The 18746-nt window shown below is 43.9% G+C and overlaps 1 protein-coding gene across 1 annotated transcript in view; it reads right to left on the bottom strand.

Annotated features, from left to right (window-relative positions):
* The window catches only part of T265_09527 (hypothetical protein), a gene marked incomplete at both ends in the record, with an annotated part of 31688 nt that overhangs the window by 967 nt on the left and 11975 nt on the right, over positions 1 to 18746 (bottom strand). The window contains 3 exons of the mRNA XM_009175624.1: positions 2514 to 2835; positions 14900 to 15151; positions 18235 to 18456. Of these exons, the coding sequence (XP_009173888.1) occupies positions 2514 to 2835; positions 14900 to 15151; positions 18235 to 18456 (796 nt within the window). The remainder of the gene's footprint in view (positions 1 to 2513; positions 2836 to 14899; positions 15152 to 18234; positions 18457 to 18746) is intronic.

The following is an 18746-nucleotide window of genomic DNA, read 5'->3' on the forward strand; positions in this document are numbered from 1 at the left end:
TTCGACGACGTGCCGCGAGTGGCAGTGGAACCTGGATTCTTGACACTGTTCTCAGCAGCCTTGCGTACACGGCGCTGCTTCTGCTCAAGACGTTCTTTTTCAGAAGCGGCAACCTCTACAAGGAAGGATACAAAATTGGTTAGCATTGAACAAGCTGGATAAACCACACTAGATTCGAAGTATTGGTGAGCACGAAATCACCTCTATAGGGTTTTTGACCTTGTCGCCATAGATGACGCAACAGAACGAGAATGGATAAAATAAATCAGTACCGAGAAAGTCCCTCTCAGTCTACCCTTGCTTTATTTTCCTTAACTAGGTTTCTGAGGCGGTCAGTGGGAGTACACGTTTCCCAATGTGCACTAGGGATGACGATGATCAACCAGAGGCGATCGCTAGTAAAAACAGCCTTTTCCACATTAAATTAACCCAATAATTGAGGGATGGTGTGTTACGTTACTCTCCTTTGAAAACAAACGGAGAACGCACCGCGGAGGTACCGTGGGCTCAGATTTCTTCTCGCTGCACTATCAATCTTCAGAAGCGAGGCGAGAACAGGAATACTCATAAGACCCGCATATTTATGGATCTTATCTGTGTACGATTGGTATTAGATCAGCCAATGGTTTAAGTCCTTGTTCATCAACGTCTACGAAGTCGAAGGGTGGTCTACGTAGCAAATCACATCCTGTTGACAGCAAAAGAAGTGACGAGATCGAAGGTTGTTATCAAGTAGCCTGTGAGGGCTAATCTTTCTCCTACTTAAGCAGTCAGCTGGTATTTTTCTGCATTTTCTGAGCCGTATACACTGCATGATTAAAAGCGTTCGAACACGAAATGAAACAAGTTACAAGCAGCAGACAGTTAGTATCATTGGAGATGAAAAAGTAACATGTCTTCAAAGAATTGATTAATACTGAGCTGTCATTCTACTATACGAGTTTTCGATGAATAATTAATGCCTGTTCAGTTCAAATTCTCTTCAGAACGCTTTGCACTGCTTTTGGTTTGCCTGGATGATGGTATGACTGATGATCATCTACCGCAGTTTTACAACAGCCAATTTTCCAACTTCGGACTCACACTCTTGCAACTCAAGGTGCTGGCAAGAGACAAACGTTAGCAATTAGGATGGGATCGAGACCGTCAGCTGGCGAGTTCAACAACTCTTGATAAACTGATTGTGAATGCTGCTTTGTCTTGCTGAGATGTCCAAACATCTGGGTAGTTGTAGAAATGAATAACAATAATGGCTGTTTCGTTACCGGAATACACGCGTAACGATCATGAATACCAATAGGTTTGTTAATTCCACAAGTTAAGAAGACCCCTCCGACTGAAATAGGTTTGACCTGTGCGAGTTTCGTACATTTTCGTTTATCATCAGTGATGATGTAGCTTCGTTGTTGACTCTGGGTGACGGGAGACTCGGAAAAATATGAGAATCATCTAAACTCAAGTCTGCCTACTCAAGTCTAATACGTTTCCTCATTTTTCCATACTGCGACAGTCCCGAATTCGCTGGACACACCCGCTGACAGCCACCGTTCGGAAGATTCTGATTTCATCTAGGCTCACACAACGAATTAGCTAACCAATGGTGTCTACGATCCCACAACACACATTTGGATATTAAGATGCAGAGCAGATGCAGATGCATGAGTCCACACGCCAGAAATCGAGTAGCTGGTTGGTATGGAAAAGGAATGCAGAACTAGCAGCCAAAATTTTGTCCAGACATCCTAAAAGCAACGCGAAGTATTTATATAAATCGCGTCACCAACTGACCGCAGTTCATTACTGGACATCTTTACCTCGATGAAAGAGCACTCAGGAACACACTTATAGTTTTCTACTTTTTGCAAATTCCACGTCAGTTCCTTGAAGATATCTGCCTGTGAGTTCTAGATTTCCCTTCTCACAGTAACCTGTATCCGAAACTAGTCCGTTTCATCCACTGGTAGCTTAGATAAGTTAGAGAACATAGTTAGTCTCCAGAGTTTATCGCAGAGTGCATTTCAAACCGATTCCCATTATCCCAAAGCGACAGAGGTGGTCAACTGCACAGTATCGTCACTTTCAGTATTAGGCTGACTGAAACTGCAGTTACGATAGGTTTTGTCGCATTAACAAAGACCGTTGAATATCGGGCTTAATGTTCGACACCTCTTGTATTATTTATGGACGCTCGAACTCGTTCAGTCAAACATATCGCGGCGTAGATAAAGGCTGTTTGCACTCACTGTATCTTGATAGGCCATGTCAAAGTGCTTATTTGCTCAGTTCACTATGTTTAACTCAATGGGTTAACGAAGGCAAAATGGTCGCAGTGGGGTGGAGACTGTAGAGCTTGGGAATCAAAGGTCACGGGGTGGGTTAGTGGCATAAGAGGAAATATCATGAGAAACAGGGTGGCATCAAGCAGACTGAAGGATACCATCAATAAACCATCATAAGAGGTGCTATCTAGAAAGAAGAGTGGCTGGGAAGGACTGAGATTTTCCCATATTTACCTAAATCACCAAGTTCCAGAGCGCGAATATCAGGACGGAATCGACTGTCTGTGGGTGGGAGAAGAGAACGCGGACTTCGACTCAAGCCATTCGTTTCTGACAAGGGCAGCTCGAATTGCGCATTTCGTAATTCTGGGGAAAGTTCATTGAGACCGATTGCGAACTGAGTAAAGTTGTAATAACTTCCGGAGTGTTCCGGACGAGGTGAAGCCCGCCACAAACATCGCTGTTCGGGCAACGGAATCTCGAAACCAAATTCACTGGATTGAACCATGTCACCATCTTGGCTGGGGTCGAAAGATTTGCTTCGAGTATAGTGTGCCTGGGTGATAAACACATACGAGTCGAGAAGAGTTTAGTGACGTTACTGTGTTCTACAGTAACTGATTCCTGGACACAAACAAATCAAGTGACCGAGCAATTGGTCGACCGAATTACTAAGTCAACGCATTGCATGGAAAATTGGACAAAAATGTGACATTCACCCGCAGCATACAAAAACCGTCAACTATAAAGGAGATCTGAAAATGGGTCATTTGGCGTTGTCCCAGTGCCTGTTGTAAGATAAGTCGTGCGGGTAAGGGTAGTCAAGAGAACCCACGAAGTCACCTTAAACTTGTACTGCAGCTTGGTTGATGTAACGGACACAATGAATTGTTAATGAAGGTTTCGTCCTGTAAGTGCTGAAAAGCCAAGAACCACTGTACGGCTGCCTCAAACAGGAAGTGAGAAGCTATCACTCGAAAGACTATGTGATTTGGATTCCGTGATTGAAGGAGAAGAAGCGCTTCATCCCGTTTAAATGAGAGTTGGTCACGTTGCAGGTTAGCCACTCGCTACCAAACGGTCAAGTGTTTAAACTACGAACCAGAAGGTCGCAGATTCGAAACTCCCTACTGGAGTTTCGTGAAATGCTTACAGCTGATGCTTCTCAATGAGGATTAAACAGCCTATCCACTTAGATTGGCTGTACGGGGCGGGATTTCCTCGGCAGTAATCAAGAATTAGCTGTCAAATTAAAACCCGTCCATTTAAACAATCCTCGACTGACAACGATAATTTGTGAACAAACACAAAATTGATGCTCTGCAAACCACACCTTTCCTGACTAAGTTTGAAGAAGTTTTGTGCCTTAAATGTCTCAGCACGATTGTCGCCAGTCAAATGTCCACAAAAATGTTAAATTTTAACGAAACACCACTCAGAGGTATGTAGAAATGTGTAAAATCATCTCTTACTCAGTAGTTTGTAGGATATAAAAGGCCGTAAACGCCGCAATCTCTAATTCTTTAAAAATTTCGCGAAGAATGGATATCGCGAAATGAAAATGATCATTTTGTCGTGAGTGAACAAGCGGGTTTATCCCATCAGGAACTCCCACGAAGCTAAATCTTAGTGGGCTGAATAGTATTCAGAGCTCGAATCCAACAAATACCGATAACCAGCAGCACGTACAAAATGTCTCCGCGCCTTTTGTGGTGATCGAGGAAACGCGTTTTTTGCACAGCGCAGAATTTCGTACAAAATGACTCACATGTGAAAGTCAGACCTTCCACCAATTCAGTGCAAACAAGTTTATTCGGGCTCTCACTTGCCTGAGTCACACAAGTGACGATTGGTTGATTGTGCTGAAACGACAGTAACTAATTAAATGCAGGATTGGTAGTTTTCATCATTTGTTGAACAACCGCTCATCCATTTCGATCTAACTGTAAACTCCTGAAGAAGCGGAAAGTTCATGATTAAGTAGTAGGACTGCATACATGCTGGTCCGTGACATTGACCTGGCCTACGTGTAGTTTCGTTAACTTAGGATAAAAGCACCGTTCAGTGTTGGCTTGCCTAGTGAGCTTCAGTTGTCATGAGTGAGACTAACCATGGACAGGTGGGCGGGTTGATTATTAAGAACAGGAAGTGCTAGCAAAGTACAACTCGTATTCACAGTGACAAAACAGACTGAGGTTCCGACATTCGTCACTCGGTTATTACCAACTTCATTCGACCCCAGTAAGTTCCACGACACTCCGCTGAAGTTCAGCAAAATCATGGGGCCACATCGATTTTGCCTGCAATACACTAAGGAAGTTTAACAAACCTCATAGACGATCAGCCATCATATCGAAAGTGAAGAAAACTAAGATTCTAAAAGGCAAAAAAGTGTATTCTACAGAGGAAAATGTCGGTAGCTCAGGTAGCGTAGATGGTGGTCAATGGTGGGTAATTTGATTGCCAATTGCCCAGCTCAGCGAACAAGCCAACAACCACCAAGTAAGTGTCTAATTTTGTCTTATAATATACTACAAACCCAGTCTTCTCTATGTAGCTTCTATTGTAGCCTGCCAACAGATATAGAGAATGACATGGGATCGTAGGTTGAAAGTTTTTCCAAGTCAAAAGGTATGCCTGTTCACGATACACACACTAGCTGCATATATGCGCTGGCAACAATCTATTGATTGATTCAGGTGGGACGGAGTTGTGGGCACCGTTAAATGAATGAGAGATTAACCCACGCTGCCTCCTCGTTTATCCTGCTAATTGACTGAAACTTGTCTGCCACACACCCAGGCATTCCTCCAAGCTACAATGGGGGGTCTCGGTGTAGTTGAGAGAGGTTTTGAACAACATAAAGGAACTGAAATAAATCTATCGCTTAAGGTGTGCTGCGCTAACACCCCACCCACGTGGTTCAGTTTGGCGAGTATTCAAGATGTTGAAGTGTTCTTTATTCACACTATTTTGTACTTGCTAAATAGAGTTTCAGCACCCAACTGAACATAGGAGACGTTAAACAGTTACCTGCAAGCTGATAGTCAAATGAATACCTTGCCTACGATATTGTTTGTCCGAACTTCACACTAACGCTCTCTCAACTTTCAAATGGTGATCTGACTTGTTAGAAAATCTTCCCATTGTGAAGGTGTCCTCAAGCGAACTAAAATTGCAGATCAACCATTTAACACTCATAGAGATTTCTCCACAGAACGGCAGATAGCAATCCAGAATCCTCGCCGTTTGTTATATATGGTATTCTCCAAAACACAGGTGGTGGGTAATTGCATGGAATTTAATTGCCTTTATTGGTAGATTTCCTGCAACTAGAAACGTCAGTGAGTGCACCCGATTAGAAGAGAAAGGTGTGTGGATCCTAACCACACCGCTGCCGCAGGTGCACACCTGTAAAGCATGGTGGCAAGGATAACACATTTGGATTCAGTTAAATGCAAATAAAGTTACACCCCATGTGCAGGCTATCAGAATGCGGTACATTGAGGGCTCCCACGAACAGCGTATAGGCATTCCCGAGAAGTATTCGCCGATATTAATCAGGATAACGGAAATTTTCATCTGAGATTTCGCCCTGTCAATGATGTGAATCCGAGAAGCACTTAACGGCTATTTCATCCCTATTAAGGATAATCATCACTATGCATCTCACGAAACCGAGATTTTGGAACCCGCAACCTTGCGGTCAGAGGTCAAGAGCAGCACTGTGATTTTCTTTCGGTTAGAAATTATAGCGCCACTCAGAATTCGCATCACGTTGTCACGTAATTACTGACTACTCGAGCAACAAATTCTCATTTGGGGCTTTCGCTTATCTTGTGGAGTTTGTGTTCCTCTGAGCCACTTATTGATTGGCGGTAGCGTGAGAAGGCTTGGGGATTTTCAGCTGAGATTTCGTCCTGTCATTAATGTGGTTTCCGTGACCGCAGGGTGGGTGACGCCATTTCCTGTGTAAGTGAGAGCTAATCACACTGCTGATCGACCATTCCTGGCCAACCATTTAAGTGGTAAGCAGTGGCTGGAAGGTCGCTTGTTCTAAACCCTGAGTTTTGTGAGAGGCACACTGCTGATGATTCGCAACAAGGACGAAGCAGCTGCACAGTGCTCCTCGGCTCCTGAAGAAGCGGAAAGTTCATGATTAAGTAGTAGGACTGCATACATGCTGGTCCGTGACATTGACCTGGCCTACGTGTAGTTTCGTTAACTTAGGATAAAAGCACCGTTCAGTGTTGGCTTGCCTAGTGAGCTTCAGTTGTCATGAGTGAGACTAACCATGGACAGGTGGGCGGGTTGATTATTAAGAACAGGAAGTGCTAGCAAAGTACAACTCGTATTCACAGTGACAAAACAGACTGAGGTTCCGACATTCGTCACTCGGTTATTACCAACTTCATTCGACCCCAGTAAGTTCCACGACACTCCGCTGAAGTTCAGCAAAATCATGGGGCCACATCGATTTTGCCTGCAATACACTAAGGAAGTTTAACAAACCTCATAGACGATCAGCCATCATATCGAAAGTGAAGAAAACTAAGATTCTAAAAGGCAAAAAAGTGTATTCTACAGAGGAAAATGTCGGTAGCTCAGGTAGCGTAGATGGTGGTCAATGGTGGGTAATTTGATTGCCAATTGCCCAGCTCAGCGAACAAGCCAACAACCACCAAGTAAGTGTCTAATTTTGTCTTATAATATACTACAAACCCAGTCTTCTCTATGTAGCTTCTATTGTAGCCTGCCAACAGATATAGAGAATGACATGGGATCGTAGGTTGAAAGTTTTTCCAAGTCAAAAGGTATGCCTGTTCACGATACACACACTAGCTGCATATATGCGCTGGCAACAATCTATTGATTGATTCAGGTGGGACGGAGTTGTGGGCACCGTTAAATGAATGAGAGATTAACCCACGCTGCCTCCTCGTTTGTTCTGCTAATTGACTGAAGCTTGTCTGCCACACACCCAGGCATTCCTCCAAGCTACAATGGGGGTCTCGGTGTAGTTGAGAGAGGTTTTGAACAACATAAAGGAACTGAAATAAATCTATCGCTTAAGGTGTGCTGCGCTAACACCCCACCCACGTGGTTCAGTTTGGCGAGTATTCAAGATGTTGAAGTGTTCTTTATTCACACTATTTTGTACTTGCTAAATAGAGTTTCAGCACCCAACTGAACATAGGAGACGTTAAACAGTTACCTGCAAGCTGATAGTCAAATGAATACCTTGCCTACGATATTGTTTGTCCGAACTTCACACTAACGCTCTCTCAACTTTCAAATGGTGATCTGACTTGTTAGAAAATCTTCCCATTGTGAAGGTGTCCTCAAGCGAACTAAAATTGCAGATCAACCATTTAACACTCATAGAGATTTCTCCACAGAACGGCAGATAGCAATCCAGAATCCTCGCCGTTTGTTATATATGGTATTCTCCAAAACACAGGTGGTGGGTAATTGCATGGAATTTAATTGCCTTTATTGGTAGATTTCCTGCAACTAGAAACGTCAGTGAATGCACCCGATTAGAAGAGAAAGGTGTGTGGATCCTAACCACACCGCTGCCGCAGGTGCACACCTGTAAAGCATGGTGGCAAGGATAACACATTTGGATTCAGTTAAATGCAAATAAAGTTACACCCCATGTGCAGGCTATCAGAATGCGGTACATTGAGGGCTCCCACGAACAGCGTATAGGCATTCCCGAGAAGTATTCGCCGATATTAATCAGGATAACGGAAATTTTCATCTGAGATTTCGCCCTGTCAATGATGTGAATCCGAGAAGCACTTAACGGCTATTTCATCCCTATTAAGGATAATCATCACTATGCATCTCACGAAACCGAGATTTTGGAACCCGCAACCTTGCGGTCAGAGGTCAAGAGCAGCACTGTGATTTTCTTTCGGTTAGAAATTATAGCGCCACTCAGAATTCGCATCACGTTGTCAGTTAATTACTGACTACTCGAGCAACAAATTCTCATTTGGGGCTTTCGCTTATCTTGTGGAGTTTGTGTTCCTCTGAGCCACTATTGATTGGCCGGTAGCGTGAGAAGGTTTGGGGATTTTCAGCTGAGATTTCGTCCTGTCATTAATGTGGTTTCCGTGACCGCAGGGTGGGTGACGCCATTTCCTGTGTAAGTGAGAGCTAATCACACTGCTGATCGACCATTCCTGGCCAACCATTTAAGTGGTAAGCAGTGGCTGGAAGGTCGCTTGTTCTAAACCCTGAGTTTTGTGAGAGGCACACTGCTGATGATTCGCAACAAGGACGAAGCAGCTGCACAGTGCTCCTCGGATTTCCAGTATAGTTTGGAGGCACTGGCACGACGTAATCTCAGTTGGAAAATCTCCTCCACTACCATCAATCATGGAAACCATTCACTTTTTCGATAAGTACACCCCTAAAGGTTTCATCAACCAGTCCCTATACCTAACTAAAACGAAAATCCGGCCTGGTGCAGCACATTCAGTTGCCTGGATTCATCACGAACAGGAGATTCAGCTGGGTTCCGTGTGAGTCTCGCGAAAAACCAAATTAGTTTGCAAACGAGTGTACTTCACAAAAATCCGTCATCTTGTTACGCCGTGCCATTTTTCAAAGGTAGAAAAAACTCACATAAAGCAGCTCAATTGATTATCCTAAGTGTTCGGAACCCTTAGAGAACGTGATTTACTCGTTCAGCTTCGTTTAAGAATCTCTACAACTGCGAGACGATCAGTTCAGCAGAAACAGTAGATTTCTTAAAACCAGATTTTTGAGAGTGAAACTGCGAGAGTCTGCTTAAACCAAAGAACGCTTGCTCTGACAATACCAAAATCTTTCAAATACATGAAGCAAATGAAGATCCTCATAGCCTAGACAGCACACCAAAAGCAACGGTCCAGACTGGTTGAACCATATATAGGAAGTTTCCTACAGTCAATTTGGTCGTTGAAAGACAATGATTTACGCGGGCGGTCAAATACTGGAAGATTCCGCAAACAAACTCAGTAGTAACAATCGGATGCATGGATTTTTGGGCTACAATTTTAAGAGATCTCACTCCATTCCCTGAACTGAGCTAGAGTAATCAATTTTGGCGAAAAAATGTTCAGTACATTTAGACTGTTGAAAACGAGCTTTTTGTTCTTGTAGCAAGCTGTCACGAGGTAATCCGTTGTTTGTCCACAGACGGTGCTTCCGAAACAAGATTGAATCACAAAAGCTTCTTAAAAAGCAATTTTACCTCTGAACATCATTCTTTCCTCAGAAAATGCCGTTCCTGGCCATTCCATTCAAGTGAATAGCGCCAAAAACCTAGCACGGTCACATGGGTGGAATTTGACAATGTGCGCTCCCTCTAAGTTAAGCCGCGTTTCTCCTAAACCGGTATTATTTTACCCGAAAAGTGGACAAAGATATATTAAAGAAAACTAATCCGTTTAAGGCGGTGGAAACAAGCTACGATAATGGATCTGAAAACGGAATCAAATTACCACTCAGGAAGCTCGGAAAAACACTATCGTGCTCCCTGAGTTTAGTCCAATCACAGTCCAGGTAACGAGAGAGTTCTGCATCAATAGTCACACTAATCCGGTTCCTAGGTAACCAAACCGACAGAAGCGAGCGACAATGAGCAGGAAGGAGTCATATATCGATTTTAAGAGAGAAGATTGACATCGAGGGGAATTTGACTGTTTACCACAGCGCCCTAGAAATAACAATGTTAACAGGAAACGAGTGACCTGGTATTTTGATGATAATTCTGTGATATCGAGTTCGAATCTCCCACCCAGATACCTGTAGGAATAAGTCACGTGTATGATTCAGTTTCGGTCATAAACAGAACGAGTTACTGTGAATTGCCGACAGAAAATAGCTTTTATCAAAGTGTTCTACAATTTTGGTCACGTCTAGTGGATGATGGCTTAAATGGTGTCTACAACCATCTGAATGGCGTTGTTAGGCGAATGACAACAGCTCGTGACAGGATACCAGAGGATACAGAGGATATCAGGTCGCAATGGCCTATTTACCACTATTGTCTATTCCTCGGTCGATCTATACGAAATATTGCCCGTCATCGGTCAGTTTGCCTCATACCCATTCGAATAAATGATCCAGTCTGCCCATTGGTTCGTATCTGAGCTGCTTCCAAGTTGTATGGATTTCATGCTTCGTCTAAACACCGAGCTGCTTTCCAAGGTTTACGGTAGCTGTACTATGTGATCGACTAAGGAATGGCTGGAAAACGACTGCCCAAGTGGTCAGAGTATAGCACAATTGCCCCACATTACCACGTGTAGTCAATCCAGTGCAAAGTGTCCTACAAATCCATACACATTATGTCACTGGCTGCACCACCAGTCTGACGACATGGACAACGCGAATGGTTCTATCGCCAGTCAAGACGGTTGCGATCGGATCAGTTCACGTGCGGCTGTGTATAAACATTACACACAAACATATCCCAGGCCCGCTTCAGAGGTTTGGTAGACAGTCGGTGGATTTATTGATGGGCGACATTTCGCTTCTGACACAAAAGCTTCATCGGGCCAAGTGAATAAGTAAGTAGGCTGATTGGGTTTTAAAGCAGTCAGGGAACCAATCCGTGGGATTTCTTATGACTAGCCGACTTGATCAATGCTGGTTGTTCAGTCTGATGTTCCTGTTTGTTGGTTAGTGGGGATGACTAACATTTACAATAGATTGGTTAGGGGGGAGGATTTGTCTTCATGATGATAACGGATTTTTCGTCCTTGCTCAAACAGCAAAGGATACCTTAATAGAAAATTTCTCTTAGGGTCGTTCACAGATTTCGTTCACCTGTGTTCGTCAAAGGGGGCTGGGACAATTGGTTTGAGGATGGGGGTGGGTGGTTAATTGGATCTAACTTCACTTGGATTTTGTACTTTTAGACCCAGGCCATTTCGCTGATAACTGCACACCACCTCGTGTCATCTTGGCTGATCTAAGACCGCTCTCCACATGTTTGCAAGTTCTACCCCATCTATTCTGTTTACGCTGGGATGCTTGGCGATTTCCGCCACCTCGGCCGAAGGAGTGGATCGGAAGACCGGTCATTCCATACAAAACAGGGATATCTGAAGTCATTAGAAGGGTACCGAATACGGCTAAGATTAGAGTAGCATTCCAGAAGAGGAAGAGTTTACGCTCGGTGTTGGTGCATTTGAAGGACAAGGAACTGTGTGTACAAAATTAAATGTAACGACTGTACGAAGGTTTATATAGGTCAGACAGCCAGGGAACTGCACACCAGAACCGGTGAGCACAAGCGTTCCATAAATAGACCACCGAGAAACGTAGATGAATACCAGACCAAAGATTCGGCAATGGCAGGGCATGCACTAGACACTGGGCATAGGATAGATATAGAAAATGTAGACATACTGAGACGGGATTCAAGATCCACACCACAGCGACTGGTGGCCGATGCGATGGAAAACAAAATGCAAGTAGAGTTAGATCCAGTTAACCACCCCCAACCCCATCCTCATTTGTCCCGGCCCCCTTTGACGAAAACAGGTGAACGAAATGTGTGAACGACCCCAAGAGGAATTTCCAATTAAGGTGTCCTAGACTGAAAAAGCAAGGACGAAAAATCCGTTTTCATCATGAAGACAAATCCTCCCCCCTAACCAATCTATTGTAAATGTTAGTCATCCCCACTAACCAACAAACAGGAACATCAGACTGAACAACCAGCATTGATCAAGTCGGCTAGTCATAAGAAATCCCACGGATTGGTTCCCTGACTGCTTTAAAACCCAATCAGCCTACTTACTTATTCGCTTGGCCCGACAAAGCTTTTGTGTCAAAAGCGAAACGTTACCCAGCAATAAATCCACCGATTGTTTACCGAACCTCTCTAAAAACGATGACTTTCCAAACGGTCCCACACGTTTTCCAATCGATATCCCAAGCCCATTGCTAACGCCTGTTCCGAAGCTCAATGAAAGTTGGCAGATCACATGATAACCCGTCACCAACACATAAGGTTTTTGAATCCAGTTGGTGTATACTCGGGTGGAAGGTAATCCTACCTCTACCAGGAGGGTCAGTCTAGTCGGTGCTACCTAGACACGGCGACCATGACAAAACTGGTTAGATGAACCATGCAACCATAAGCAGATCATTGTTCAACCGTTTGTGATTAATCCTATGATTTTTGTGGTAGAAAAGGACGTGTCCATTGCGGTTACTCCGTCTCTATAGGGGACATCATATGTGCCAATAAGTGAGCAACAAAATACAGACGGTCGTTACGAGTAGCTGACCTTGATTGGGGGGCGAAGAACGGTTTTGAAAATATTACCAGCATTTGACTCGGAACTCCATTACCGTATGGATGAACTTATTACGGCAGATAAAGTTGACACACTCAGTGCGGGCTGAAACAACGTAGTTTACATAAAATGAATGCATTCATACGTAGAAGTATAACAAAACGAAGCAAATGTCCAGATTTTACTATCAAGGTACCAGGTATCAATATCATCGTCACCACTCAGCAATGAAGTAAACGGTCCAGCAAAAGGTGAAAAATGGAGTAGATATTTATTATAGAAAGCCGCTTGTACCGAGGGAAAGTAGCCGAAAGTGAGGTGCCTATATCTTCCAAAATCACTGGAAAAAGTAACTGAGTATACTTTTGGAGGCAAGCTCCATCGTGAAATCGACTGAACGTACGCTGCGGACCTCACCCAAAACAAACAAAGCGAATAGCGACAGCCAAGCCGTGCAAGGACCGAGACACTTACAGGTTGCCTAAGCCCAGGCAGGAGTAAACAAGAAGTCAGGGGAATTACGGGGATTCCGATCGATAGTTTGGCGCCCTAGCCACACTCGTGCAGGCAATCAATGCAGCCAAGATTGCACGGACGCATGCAGTTGCTCGACACAGATTTAAGTGGTTAAGGTGACCTATAAGATCTTGGGGTGTGTAGCAGGAAGAAAAGTGTTCTGAATCCGTCAGATTGTGTGTGTATTGAAACTTACGAAGGAATTCGAAGACGACGGTTCCGATGTATAGACAAAGTACTCTCGACAGTATAGGACATGGTCAAGCACTGTGGTGATGGTGAAACTCTCGGTCACAGAGTTATTGCGACGTTGTACTGAATCAGGTCGGTGTGATAGCGTCTTGCGAATAAACGGAACTGTGTAATTCTTTAATGTGCCGTCAAAATGCTTTGCGTTCAACGGAACTTCCGTTGTTGAACATATTCGCAAGTTCAAACACACAAAAAACAACATTGATTCATGGGACACTGTTCCATCTGCTCTGTTTGAACACCCAGGCGATCTTCGCCAAGCTGTGTAATATCACGTCAACACGAAACACGAATCGGTGGTATCCTGACGGTACTGCGACTAGGTTTGATCCATAAATTTGGAAGGAGGAGAAATTACCGAAACTACGTAGAAACTAAGAGGAAATTTCCTGAAACTTCATCATCAAACATTTGGGGTCGAACTGTAAGAAATTACATATTTTCATTCTGTACACGTAGTGGCGTGGGGTAATAGTACGTGAAATTAGTCTGGTTGTTTGGGAATTAATTGTTCCAAATTAGATATGGATTCCGATCGCGCATCATCAAACAGAACCAATGTAGCCATCCAATATGCAACTCTTTCGAGCTGCGTATTTCACTGGAAAACACAGTGCTCCCACTTCTCACAGAATATCGATAATAAAGTTCCTTTACCGACTGTATTGTAAACTGAAGCATCGATTTGTTGACAAAAGTTTTCACATTTCTCACACTCGCATCCCTCATATGGCGGACGCACTGAACTGTATAGTAAACAGCAATCTACCAGTTTCGGAGTTCCACTCAAGACATTGATCAAGCAGGTTGTCAACTTTCTGGATACAATACACAGGACATCGTTTTTTACACTCCACCAGGTTCATCTTCCCCAATCGACGACATGTTGCGATGAATCCCACTCACGGCTATGCGCCAAATTACGGTGTGCATCTTTCTAAAACAACCGCTTGGCGGACCTTGTCAGTGATAGTTGTAAACAGGTTTCGCCGTAGTAGGCTGCACCGATGCATCAGAATGAATCGTTTCGTTCAGCTGTAACACCCTACCAACGACTGGCTCCGACGCTACCCGAAAGAGGTAGGAGGCCAGGTTGCCCAAGCCTAGACAGGAGCACTCGAGGTTCGGACCTTCTGGTTAATATGTTCGCGCCTTAACCACTGAGCTCTCTTAAGCTCAGAATGAAACTGAGTGTCACCCACAACCACAACATGTAGTCCCAAATCAACAAACGCTGGATAATATGCATCCTTACATGATTTCATGTTACCGCGTACTTTCAAGCAAGAGTAAATTAACCACCCACCCACACAGCATTACTCACTATTCACACATAAAGCTCATCCGAACTTCGACAGAGTGACTCAATACTCCAAATCAGGCTCGGTTGCACTTGGCGTTAGGTGACGTGGAATTAAACGTGTAACAGCATAACCTGGTATAGTCATGAGCGGCAAACTTGGTGTCATTCGTATCTGCCCTGAATTCCCTTTGAGCGCCCATTTTCAAAATCTAATCAACGCAACCAAATGAGTTGGAACGTACCGGTTGCTTTCGGCCGGATATAGGCCGCATCTTTTCCTCTCGGGATTCCCACACTGTGGGGTCAACTGTGAACAGACCTCGTGTCCAATTGCCAAAGAACTGTCGTGAAACAACTGGTGACTCAGCAGAAGCTTTGGGGACTAATAGTGGACCAGTGACTTGATGCAGTGCTCCACTGAGCCAGCTGGAGGACGAAAACTCCAGTTGGGCTAATATTCCTGTTTTATGGTTGGTAACATTTAGCTGTCCAACCTGGGAAGGGAAATAGAACAACAGTGCGGTAGATGAAGCAAACGAAAAAGACCAGCGATTTTACCAAAGTAACGAAAGCATAGTATGACTGGACCACCGAGTGCGCAGCTGGAATTGTGAAAAATATCGACATCCAGTGTGGTTCCAGTGACTCACGATGACCACTCCCGGTGAAATTTTTCCGGCAACGACTAGGAAGTAGGATGAAAATATAAAGGAGAATTTCAGGTACACAGGAGTGGTCCAAAATTGATGTTTAGGAGCATCCATCCAGCAAGAGTAAGGAGGCTCAGTAGTTATAGCGCAAATTTACCGACCGTGGATTAGAGGATTTCTTATTCTCAAGTCTAAGTTTGGACAACATGGCAGTATTCCAGCCCTGGTGCTTGTTTCTGGAGGTATGACAGCTAGGCACCGAAAGGATGTTACAACTGAACGATTTTATTTCATCCATCAGGGCAGATGTCGAGCCGTGGAACCCTGTGCTCGAAATCACAATTACTGAAATTTGATTGTATCATGAATTCCACTTCTGAAGTTTCTCACTCTGGAGTTAACATGAGGCAGTTCAGAGGTGAAAGGATAGGTACATTTGAATACTCGATGACCCCGTATAAGCATGGATGACCCAACAGTAGATCAGCATTCTTATTTCTGGTTAGCCAGTCTGTCAGTTGGAGATTTAGCTCAGGAGTACAGCATCTACAGACCAAGCTAAATTCGTTAAGATGAAGACCTAATCAGAAGTAACCAACCGAACAGTGTTGAAGTGAAACAGCTGTAGATTTTCACCAAGAGTTGACAAAGGTCTTGTCTAAAGATGTCCACGTCCCAGTGTGAATCAAATGTTAACATATTCGTCTCAAAAACACCACTAGATATGGGGTGCCTGAGGAAAGGGGGGTCCCTTTCTGCAGACCACATCGTAGTTGATGGGGGAGCTGTTGTGGGCTCCTAGTTAGGTCCGAGGAACGTGGCTGCATTAAATCTCTGGGGGTTTCGAAAGAGTGAAGAAAGCCCGTGAATGAAGTGCTCACTTGAAAGTGCCGTCTCACGTAGGTCAACAAAGCTGCACGAAAACAGGCCAGATTAGGTGCGTCCAGAATATGGACAATGGAAGGAATGAGTTGCTGATGATCTTCAACGGGAGCAAAATTAGGATGACCCTTTTTTGTGCAAGTGTGATTTTATAAATGGCGAGGGATTGTCAACTTTTTATTACACAGTTCAAATCCATCCATATATACATACCAGGATGAAGCGAACAATCAAAAGCAGTTTCCGCTAATAGTCAATCCGAAATTGCACGACAACAGAGAACGCAAGACACGACATCCCTAGAATGCGGCACCCGAATCCAGACTTCATTTTTGGCACGAGTCACCGTACCTTGATCACCTGGTATGATTTACATTAATTTGCTAACGACGGTTAATGGTTCTCGCAATCTACTGGTAAAACGTCAGTGCCACTGCTCGCTCGAACATCTTTCCTTCTAATAGCACTGCTACTGTTTTATTCCGTCAGGAGAACAAAACAAGAAATGTCATTTCAAATTTCTCACAGTTGTGGCACTGAAGATTCGTCAAGATCGTTGGCCTAAAGCAAAAGCTTTGCTTCGCACTGAAAACACCGCCAATTTAAATCTGAAAAAGCGATATTCCGCGAGATTGTACGAAGCTAAAACGACCGACATTTTCACATTTTCATGAGAAAACAATCGGACAAGGCTAAGCATCGTATCAGCTTTATTCGAAGACCCCTTTAATTCACAACACTATCACATCATGTTCAGACTTTTGAAGCATTCATTTAAGTGTAGTGGAATTTCACTCATGGTCTTAGGCAATTTCATAATCCGTGAGCACACTGACATCTGTTTAAACTGTACACACGGAATACTGCTGGACGCCCAACAAAATTAGGATCGATACGGATTCGACGCGCTCACAGCCTACGATTTACAAAACCATGCAAAATGCATGGTGTCCCTTCACCCCACTTCTTACCGGAATGAATAGCCGAGTCAAACCGAGGTTGGATTTTTCGGGTAGTAACTACGAGTAATGTGGTCAGTTCTTACCAAAATACAATACTGAACCATTTATCCTGAGGCGTATAGGACATCGTCGAAACCAGGGAGACCAGCAGATGGATAAAAGGGTCGTTAACCATGGAATCGGTTGATTTGTTTTTCGGTACGAACTGACACTCAGTCCTCCAAAGCAGTTCGAAGAAGTTGTTTGTAAGTAACAACAAACAAAACCATTCTCACCGAAAAAGTGAAGGTGGCGGGAGATGTGAGACTTCATTGGTACCAAAATCCGACCAAATTCCGGTCCTCTGCTTGAGTGCTATTCAGTGAAAATCAAATTTTTACGCTTTTGTAACTTCTTGGTGTGTAGTAACAACACAACCCAAAAGAAGTAGGAGAACTTAGCTAAATCTGGGTTGTTCAAGCCTGGCTTGGATTCACGTAGTTCTGTTTGTACGTTGCTGTAAACTCCACAAGACAAGGACCACAGTGTCAAACATGCTGTCATATTCCAGCCGCATTGTTTAGCTAAAGGTTTCCAGTTGCCGTATACTCTGCTCTTGTCAGTTCACAGATGACGCGCATATCCTACTAACGGTACAACGAAAAAGCAATCATCCGTAACAGCCCTTCAGTGTCTAGCTGCCATGCCACCCGAAGGGTTCACGAGGGACAAGATAATACCAGGTTGTCCAAGTCTAAACAGGAGCAGTCGAGATGCCGAGGTTGGGTTTGAACCAGTAAGTTCGCGCAACAACCACTGAGCCAACACGAGCTCCCGAAAGGAGCCAGACATTTAAGTTGGGCGAAGCTTTCGACCCTGAACCGCGAATAAGCCCACAAAAGCTCAATGAATCACACACTTCAAGCCAAAGCAGTGGAATTCATCTCGAAAAAAAACTAGGTCTTAGGACTAGCTGTGAGAACAATCGCAAATCAAGTCCGGGGTTAAACCGATGAGAAGTAAGTAGCAGAAAAAATAGAGCACACAATAGCTATATGGGGGTAAAAAAAGCAGCAGTAAACACTCCTATCAAAACGCACGTACATGTTCGATCCACATTTTCCCGACCAGCACGTTGTGTACAATAAGGTTCGGGTTTTGCCAAGTGTAGATCTCACCAAACTTACGCAGCTCTAACGTGACAGTGCCTTTGGGTTGAACTTCAATCGACTTGCCCCAGAAGCGAAGTTTAAACTGAATTGAAGCCCACATTCGGTAGTGCTCAGATTCCACGTGGAACGCGGTGATTGGGGGATGATGCGAAACCTGGGATGTGTTATAGGAGATAGCATGAATCCATCTATAGTTTTCCAGGATATTCCGAAGATGGAAAATGATGGCTAGAAAAACACGATTGCCGACAGCTTAGGCCAGAAAGTGACAGTGAAAGCAGTAGAACAAACAACCTGAATTTAACTTAACAGAGAAACATGCGCAAAGAAATGTCAGGATTTTTCTGAGTCAAACTAACCTACACTACCCTAGGGTTGCGCAAAGAAATGTCAGGATTTTTCTGAGTCAAACTAACCTACACTGAAAACCCTAGGGTCATTGTA

The sequence above is a fragment of the Opisthorchis viverrini genome (assembly GCF_000715545.1).
Source record: "Opisthorchis viverrini unplaced genomic scaffold opera_v5_285, whole genome shotgun sequence".
Classification (NCBI taxonomy): Eukaryota; Metazoa; Platyhelminthes; class Trematoda; order Opisthorchiida; family Opisthorchiidae; genus Opisthorchis; species Opisthorchis viverrini.